Source organism: Octodon degus, unplaced genomic scaffold, assembly GCF_000260255.1.
Source record: "Octodon degus isolate 3935 unplaced genomic scaffold, OctDeg1.0 scaffold00096, whole genome shotgun sequence".
Lineage (NCBI taxonomy): Eukaryota > Metazoa > Chordata > Mammalia > Rodentia > Octodontidae > Octodon > Octodon degus.
This window is the reverse complement of record NW_004524672.1, coordinates 10,064,803-10,074,186: the sequence shown is the minus strand read 5'-3', so window position 1 is coordinate 10,074,186 and position 9,384 is coordinate 10,064,803. Positions and strand designations below refer to the sequence as shown.

Below are 9,384 nucleotides of genomic sequence, written 5' to 3'. Positions count from 1 at the left end.
TTTCTGCTCTGTGCTGCTCTGCGTTGGACCCAGCTGAGTATGGACTGAAACCTCCAGTAACTGTGAGCTAAATAAACCTTTCTTCCTTCATTTTGAGTGTCGGGTATTTGTCCCAGCAACAAGAGAAGAGTAACTAAAACACCTGGCTATGCTAGGCCAGGTGTAGAGGGAACCTCCTGGCCTAAGACACAGGAGTGAGAAGGCAGGCCTCTCAGAGTTTGTATCATCCTGAAATCAGGACAGGGTAAGGGATGTCACAGTAGAGGAAGACCCAGCTGCAGCGGCAGCTTCAAGCAGCCACCTGCCTGGTTGAGATGGAAACGCTGATTCCAGCTCCAGCCCCCAGACAGGCTAAGAATATCTCAGCCAAGCAACAGCCACCACCCCCGCCCTTCTAGATCTGCTCCTACATCTGTAGTGCTATCCTGGGCACCAACGAGGAGACCAATGGGGGTGATGCCTGGGGTGGAGGGTGGAGGGAAGGAGGCTAGAAAGGGAACTGCCACGTGGATGCAGGACAAGGTAAACTGAGAAGCAGTGCTGGGTGGGCTGGGAGGCTGGCCAGGGAGGGTTGTTCTCAGGGGGAAGTAAATTGGGGTGAAAGCAGGATCCTGGCAGCTAGGGAGGAAGCTCAGAGATGAGGGTGGGAGAGGGCTGACATCAAGGAAAGAAGCAGCGCTCAAATCAGGCAAAGGGAGCCCCAGCTCACTTCTATCCTTCCTTTTTCTTCATCTTGGACCCTTCCCAACTCTCAGAACCTCCCTTCTCTCCACCTCAGGTCATTACATTCCTCATCTGTGCTCCCAATCCTATTCTCTACCCTAAAAACCTTGTACTGGGGCTCTTTAATTAAATCCTTCTAGCAAGGAGCCCTCGGTTGGTCAGCAACGGTGAGAATGGAGGCATCTCCTTCCTGCAGCTTGTGCCACCTCCTCTGTTGGTTCCATCTCTTCTCTTTGTTCATCATCTCTCTCCCTACTCACTTCTGTTACCTGGAAAGAGGTTCTGCTTCCCTCCACTGCATCTGCATACCAACCTCCCCAAGTAAAGGAGAGAGCTAGGGCTGGGCTGGTGCATACCCTCCCCCTTTGCACAGCTCAGGAGCTGAGAGCCTGTGGTAGGGTGTGAAATCCGTGAGGGACCTTTGGGGGGTGGGTAGGATCCAGACATCCAGATGCACAAGCTGGGTCTCCCTCCTGGCTGTTTTAACAACCTGTGTTGCCATTAACCTCTTCAAAAGAGCCCCTTGTAAACATGGGGCAGCAATGACCTTACGGTCTGGGATCTCACACCTTTCTACTTAACTAGGAAGAACCCTGCACCTTGGTCTTCTTGGCCTCTCCCCACTGCTCCACCTTTAGAGGAGGCCTTCTGAAGCTTAGAGGGACCTAGCGAGACTCACACTCTGAGAGCCTAAGCTCCACTCTTCTGTCTCCCAGGCTGCACTGCAAAATTGCAGGCTTCACTCAGATGCTGTGCACACAAAGACTGAGCCCATCAGACAACAGATTAAGGAGAACCAGACAGAGTGAGAGCTAGAGAGTGAAACAAACTTGTAGGCCAGATTTGATTTAAAATCAAAACAGAATTGGAAGAGATTTTAAAAATACTCTTTCAGTACAGTTTCTAAAACATTTTATTCTTTTGATATTCACTTTTGTCTGATCATAAAAGTAAACTATGCAGAATCTCTGCACTTCCATATATGGAGAAACAGACTTGGAAAGCTGAAATGACTTTCCTAAGGTCATAAAACTACCTGGCTATGGACTAGAACTTCCAGTTTCCATCTCTCAGACCATTGCCCCCCTGACAGGAAGTAGGAGGCAGCAAAGGGAGGAAAAGTCTGGGCTGCATTGCTCAGAGAATTCACTTCAAGATGTGACTCACCTATCCAGGTGGGTTAGGGCTCTTCTCAGGTGAAACTGGTGTTGATCCTCATCCCAAAGACCACAGTCCTGTATAAGCTAACAGCGCCAGGCCCCACAGCACTTGTCTGGGCCTGCAGTTTTGTCTTGAAGAGGCTTTGGGAGCGACACGCTACTTTTTTTTTTTTGCCATAGTTTTATTGATAAACAAATAGCAATGAGACAGTTTCAAATCAAATCGGTAGGACAGTTTCAATAACACACTGCATACATTCTTCTTAGTGGTTAATTGCTGTATAAGATGCGGACTTGATATCCTATTTACAAGCACCATTAGAACAAATCATTCTACTCATTAACAGAATGTAACTATATATCTAACGCTACTTTTTTTTGAGACACGATCTTGCTATATAACCCCCGCTGGCCTTGAACTCACTCTGTAGGCCAGGCAGACCTCAAACTTTATGCGATCCTCCTGGCTCGGCCTCTCAAGTACTAGGGTTACAGGTGTGCACCACCATACCTGGCAGTGACATCTTATTTGGACAGAGTGCTGTTCTTTGTAAACTGTAGAGTGATGGTAGTTAAGGACAGGCGGGGGCTGGAGAGATGGCTCAGTGGTCTAAAGCACCTACTCGGAACAAGCTTGGCAAAGCACAGGGACCGCGGTTCAATCCCCCAGCACCACATGCCAGCGAGCCGCGCCCCCTGGTGGGCTGAGCTGGCCACACATTGGCCTATCCTTGGAGGATTTCCTGTCAAAGGGAGTCTGACACAGCCAGCCCTGTGCAGAGGAGCATAAAGGAAATGGTCAGGAAAGAAGCACTGTCCAGATACGAATATACAAAGTGAATCACTTAGCAGTACAAATACAGCTAAGTGAATCACAGAGTAGAGACCCTAAACACAACCCAACCAGAAAAAGCGCACTTGCAAATGTAACAGCAAAGGCACTGTTGCTCAGTAAAGTCCACTTGCACTGAGAAGTCTTCCTGCTTTTATTACTTTTATTCCTCTCAGCTTTCACCTTATAGAAACATAACCCCATGCTGGTGAGATGGCTCAGTGGTCTAAAGCACCAACTTAGAACAAGCTTAGCAAAGCACAGGGACCACGGTTCAATCCCCCAGCACCACATGCCAGCCCGCCCCGCCCCCTGGTGGGCTGAGCTGGCCACACACACACACACAAATAAATAAATAAAATTAAAAAAAAAAAACATAACCCCCTTCCCTTTTCTCCCTCAGTGCCTCCAGCTAATATGTAACAGCAATGTTCTCTCTCTCTCTCTCTCTCTCTCTCTCTCTCTCTCTCTCTCTCCTTTTATGTATTTGGTACAGAGTCTCATTATGCAGCTTGGACTTGTAGTGATCCTTCTGTCTCATCCTCACCAGTGCTGGGATTACAGGCATGTCTTGGTTTCTGGGGCCAGCATGGTGCTCCCAGGGTTCTGAGGCCGGTAAAACATGCAGTACCAGGATCAAACCCGGTTCTTTGTGCTTGCCAGGCAGGTGCTTAGACTGCTGAGCTATCTTGCCAGCTCTGCTGGCACTCTTTATGGATCTGTTTTAATTAGATTATATGTTTGTCCTTCACAATCCTATCCAGGACTGGAGATGTGGCTCAGCAGTAGAGTGTTTCTCTAGGCACTAAATTAAATCCCCAGTACCACCTAAATTAATTAATTAATTAATTCAATTTTCTCCATATTTATCTTGTACATGCTCCTTAGCTATGGGGCCTACCTACTCCTGAACTAAGGAGTTCAGCAGTCCAAAAAGGCTTCTTGGAGGAAGTGGGATTTCAAGAGCTCCACAGAGAGGTAGAGCGGTGGGCTGAGGGAGAGTGCTGACCTATTCTGGCACAGAGATTTTAGAGTGATAATCGGAGCAGGAGGGAGGAGTGCATATGAACCAGAAAGAGGGTCTGAGGCATGGCAAGGTGAAGGGCAAAGAGGGGGGCAATGAGACCCTCTGATGAGACACCTCATTTGGGAACCCTGAAACAGAGGAAAAAATTCTTGATTCTGACCAAGAGGACAAAGGGAGGTTATAGCTGGGCCTGGGGTAGAGTTAGCATAGCAGTGATATCTGTGCGATTTTGTACCACATGACACCAGCACTAGGCCTTATGTCAGTGAGGGACTCCTGAGAGCAGAGCTGGGAGGATCCACATGCCCAGAGTTTTCGCCAGAAACTCAGTCTCTGTGGGGCCTGTCCTTAACTACCAGTGAAGCCAACTGTGCCTTGGGTGTCAAATGAAGGCTGACTCTGAAGGCCTTATAGGAGGAAGTAGGGCCAATTACAGGAGCTGAGAAGAAGGAACACTTTCCAGCAATTCTGTGTGAGTGTGTGTGTGTGTGTGTGTGTGTGTGTGTGTGTGTGTGTAGGTGGGTGAGAGGTTCAGCAGGTCAGCTTGAGCCTCAAGACAGTGGAGATCTGATGCAAGGAAGCTGGACAGACCCTATTAAGGCCTCCCAGGGAAAAGGTACAAGTTTGTGTGTGACCCTGGCCACAGTAAATGTGCAGGGAGTCAAGACAAACAAGCTGCAGATCTTCAAGAAGGGATGTGTGAGCCAGAGCTGTGAGGTGGCTGGGAAAAGCTGAGGCCTCTGGTGGCTAGAGCTGCAGTCTGAGGGGACTCTGATGTGTACATATACTGGCCCTAAGAAGATCAGTGGATTCTTGGAGTGTGTTTGGTCTATGGCAGCAGGGAGGCAATTCCAGAGACAGGTCCAAGGATTTTACTGAATTCACAGGGAGAGCCTGCTCTCCCCATTAAACCTATTCTCTTGCCCAAAGTCTACTTAAGAAATGAAGACCCGGGCCAGGGCTCAGTAGAATAAGCGCTTGCATGGCAAGTGCAAAGGCCTGAGTTCAATCTCCGGTTCCACAAAAAAAAAGAAAAAAAAAAAAAAAAGACTCCTGGGTAGCCACAGATAGCAGGAAAGAAAACTGTTTATAAGGCATACAGAACAAATCCAGAACTAGAGTCCAGAAACCAGGACAGTGGTCCTAAGGGCACTGAGGAGAGAATAGACAGACCCAGAGAGACGTAGGTAGGACGCAGGCTAAAAGGTCACCACTGGAGCTGGGGACCTGAGTAGCAGGGAGCATGTCATAATAAAACTCACCTAGGGCCAGGGATATAGCTCAGTGGCATAAGCACGTGCCTCGAAAGCACAAGGCCCTGAGTTCGATCCCTGGTTCCAAAAAATAAAACAAAATAAAGTAAAACTCACCTCAAACTGGACCAAGAACTGGGATAGAGCCTGGGTCAACTTTGTGGGCCTTTATTCACACAGAAGAGCCCAACCACTGTCCAAGCCTGGGAATACCAACGGATCCAGTTTCCAGTGTTTTTCCAAGAACCAACTGTCCAACACTCACTTGAGTGTTGGTGCCACTGTGTTGATGGGGGATAACCAAGAGGATCTGCCCAAGTCCCAGCGCCACACAGCTCAACTGCAGAGAATCAGGTTGGCAAACAGGTATCCGGGACAAATCCTGAGGGTCTTGCTTCTCTTCCTGCCCCTCTTCGCTAAGAAAGACCCCCAAGGAAGCAGGTTCTGACTTGCAGGAAGTCTTAGCTGCCATCTCCCTCCACCAACAAGAGGAGCAAGAATGTGCCTGCGGCCCCCTCCCTAATGGCCTAGGGGTGAAGATAGGCACTCCACGGAGGAAACCCAAGAGTCCCATCGTTCAATCAGATTGGAGGAATTAACGCAGCGGGACTCAGCTGGGACCCGGGAGTCGGGATGAGGGCACTCGTTGCCACGCGACACCCCCTATACACACACCCAAAGATGGGGGGGACCTGTTTCCCTGGCTTCTCCGCTACGGCAACCCGGTGCATCAAAGCAAGCTGACCCACAGCCCTAGGACCTGGAGTAGGTGGGAGCAGCCTTCCACCTCACCTCCTCTGCTCTGACTCTGGGTGACTCTGAAACGACATCCACTTCCTCCCCCTTACCCATTTCCCCCTTCGGGTGAAGGGAACGGACCTAGGACACAGGGTGGGATATAAGGCGGGACCTAGGGTTGCCATGCGAGATTCTATTGGTCAGAGGAGCTGCCGGTCAGAAGAGCAAGTCGGGCGAGGATTGGCTGTATGAGGTGGGGCGCGGCTAGGCGAAAGAAGGGGCCCAAGGGGTGGGGCTGACGCTGCAGCTGGCGCAGCTCAGACTCCGAGCCGCCAGCAGCTCCTTCCCTTGCCAGCACGCGCGCCCGGGCCGGGGCTAGGCCCCCCACGCCGGGTCCCCCGGGGCTGCAGCAGCAGCGGCGCCGCCCAGGGCTCCCGCCAGGGCCCGGGCGCCGGCCCCGCTCTGCAGGATGGGCACGGTGCTGTCGCTGTCCCCTGCCTCATCGGCCAAGGGCCGGAGGCCCGGTGGGCTGCCAGAGGAGAAGAAGAAGGCGCCGCCCGCGGGGGACGAGGCGCTGGGGGGCTACGTGGTCCCGCCAGCCAGCAAGAGCGGCAAAGGCGAGAGCCGGCTCAAGCGACCGTCAGTGCTCATCTCGGCGCTCACCTGGAAGCGCCTGGTGGCGGCGTCCGCCAAGAAGAAAAAAGGCAGCAAGAAGGTGACGCCCAAGCCGGCGTCCACCGGCCCCGACCCTCTGGTCCAGCAGCGCAACCGCGAGAACCTTCTCCGCAAGGGCCGAGACCCCCCCGACGGCGGCGGCGCGGCCAAGCCCCTGGCGGTGCCAGTGCCCACCGTGCCCGCGGCCGCCGCCACCTGCGAGCCCCCAGCCGGGGGCAGCTCTGCCGCCCCGCCACCGGGCTCCGGAGGGGGAAAGCCGCCGCCGCCGCCTCCTGCACCGCAGGCGGCGCCGCCCGTGCCCGGAGGGTCGCCGCGCCGGGTCATCGTGCAGGCGTCCACCGGCGAGCTGCTGCGCTGCCTAGGCGACTTCGTTTGCCGACGCTGCTACCGCCTCAAGGAGCTGAGCCCCGGCGAGCTGGTGGGCTGGTTCCGCGGCGTGGACCGCTCGCTGCTGCTGCAGGGCTGGCAAGACCAGGCCTTCATCACGCCCGCCAACCTGGTGTTCGTGTACCTGCTGTGCCGCGAGTCGCTGCGCGGGGACGAGCTGGCGTCGGCGGCCGAGCTGCAGGCCGCCTTCCTCACCTGCCTCTACCTCGCCTACTCCTACATGGGCAACGAGATCTCCTACCCGCTCAAGCCCTTCCTCGTGGAGCCCGACAAGGAGCGCTTCTGGCAGCGCTGCCTGCGCCTCATCCAGCGGCTCAGCCCGCAGATGCTGAGGCTCAACGCCGACCCCCACTTCTTCACGCAAGTCTTTCAAGACCTCAAGAACGAGGGCGAGGCCGCCGCCGCTGGCGCCGTGGGTCCACCCAGCGGAGGTGCCCCCGCCGCTGCCTCCTCGGCCGCCAGGGACAGCTGCGTGGCCGGAGCCAAGCACTGGACTATGAACCTGGACCGCTAGTGGTACCCGAGGGCCGCGCCCGCCCGCTGCCCCAGCCCCCAGCACACACTCGGAGCCTCCCGGGACCCTCGAGCCACCGCCGCCGCTGTTACCGCCGCCCCAAGCATGGGCCAGGCGGAGGAGGAGCAGGGCAGGTGGAGGCCGGGACACCGGAGGATGCTGCGGTGTTTGGATTCGTTGGGCGCGGGGGGCGGGGGCGGAAAGGGCACTCCCAACTTCACCCTTTCCGTCCGTCCGCGGCCCCATCTCTCCGTTTCTGCTCGGGCCACCCCTTCCCTGCTGTGCGTGTCTGTCCCTCCATCTTCCCTGGGTTTGTCCATTTCCTCGCCCACTCGCTGCGTCTTCATCTTCCCTTCTGTCTATGCCTCCCCCTCTGCCTTTCCCTATACCTCACTGTAGCCGGTTTCTCCTACCACACCTGTGTCCCCGTCTACCCTTTCATTCTCCCTTCCCTGCTCCCATGTGTCACCATTTTCCTCCTGTCTGCCTTCTCCCTCTGCTAGTGTCATCCTGTGCTTCTTCCCTGGACTCAGTCCCTGCAGGCCCTTCTCCAGATCAATGGGACCGTTAGTTTTTAATTCGGATCGACAAGGTGCAAACTAGAAACTGCAGTCCCAGGGACCCAGACAAGCACCGGGATGGTCCTTTGCCCCACCCCCTTGCCTCTCCTACCTTTTCTAACGTGTTGCATGCCGGGAGTTGGGGAGGGAAGGGGCTGCAGGCTTCATTCTGGAGGCTGAGATTGTAGGGCAAAATCAATCTGGGAGACCACCCCGGCGGCGGCGGAACTTCAGTGGACGGGTTGGAAGAGAAGGAAAACTCTTATTCAGGGAGAGGGACGTCTCTCTTCCTTATCCTTAAGTTCTTGTTATTCCCCCATCCCTTTTAATTTATTTCGCTGTTTCCGGAGGGAGGGGGGAGGGGGGGGTTGGGTCTGGAACTGTCCAAGGTGCTGAGCGGGAGTGGGACCGGAATCCTCCCGGGAGAGTACCAGGGACTGGGTTGGGCCCGGGGCCGTGTCCAAGGTGCCAATGATGCGGGCCGACGGCACGGGCCATACTGACTGTCTGTCCGTCTGTCCCGGAGAACTATAAAGCGCTAGAAGCGCCTACAGATGGTTTTGCGCCGGCCTTTCTTTGGGCCCTGGGGAGGGTGGAAATGGGGAGATGGCATGAAATTACACCAGGGTGGCCACAGGGCAAGAGACAGTGGCTTAGGTGAGAGCGGTCAAGTCCCTGATGGCAGGTACCTGCCACCCCTTTCCTGCTCGACTTCCATTTTACAAAAAGTAAAATGAGGTAAGCAAGAGTTGAGATTGAGCATCCCCATTCCAGCCTCCATCTTGTCTGACCTAGCTCTTCATTAATGCCCAGTCCACTCAGGAAAGGGGTAAGGATAGTAGAAGTCTTTCCCCTGGTTACTCACTATTGCTATTTGCTTCCTCTCATCTCTCCTTACTAGCTAGACCTAAGTCTGTGCTCACCACCACCCCCCCGGGGCCTGACTGCCACACTCAGCCCATGCACGTGCCCACTCCTGGGCTACTTGGAGGCTGCCTAGGTCACACGCCCACCTAGGTTAGTCTTGGGAGTCCCTTCCCTGCTTGAGATTCAGACCCTGGCCCTTTATGACCTGAGAGGCCCAGATATAGGTCGAGATGAAAGGCAGAAATGGAAAACCATGCTTTGAGATCAAAAGAGAGACCCTTGCTCGGTCCCCATTGCCTCCTTAGCTACATAGCTAAGTACCTCGTTCACTGTGCTACTGGGCTAACGTGGCCTTGCTTCAGCAGAGCACTCGGGGTTTCACTGCTTGCCACTTTAGCCACGAAGACCCAGAGACAAATGGGAGGGGCGGCCAAAGACAAAGCCTCGGGCTCGCTGTCCGTGGTGCTGACTGGAGTGTTTGGGCAGGGTGGGGGCTTGAACAGGCAGAAAGAGTTGGGGACCTGGCCTCCACAAGTCTTCTGGATAATTTCGGGATATGATGTGAGCTATTTTCGCTGCGCATTACAGAAGTCTGGCCCAAGAATCCAGAAATTTTGCTTTCCATATGCCCTCTGGGAGGCAAGACTC

General features: G+C 54.5%; 1 protein-coding gene across 1 annotated transcript; it reads left to right on the top strand.

Annotated features, from left to right (window-relative positions):
- The first annotated feature begins 6,139 nt into the window (after positions 1–6,139).
- Cdk5r2 (cyclin dependent kinase 5 regulatory subunit 2) lies at positions 6,140–7,664 on the top strand. The gene has a single exon (XM_004638207.1). The coding sequence runs from the start codon at positions 6,203–6,205 to the stop codon at positions 7,307–7,309; it is 1,107 nt and encodes a 368-aa protein (XP_004638264.1). The 5' UTR covers positions 6,140–6,202; the 3' UTR covers positions 7,310–7,664.
- The last annotated feature ends 1,720 nt before the right edge of the window (positions 7,665–9,384 follow it).

Coding starts and splice junctions, on each gene's coding strand:
- Cdk5r2 (XM_004638207.1), top strand. CDS start 6,203: ATGGGCACGGTGCTGTCGCTGTCCCCTGCCTCATCGGCCAAGGGCCGG.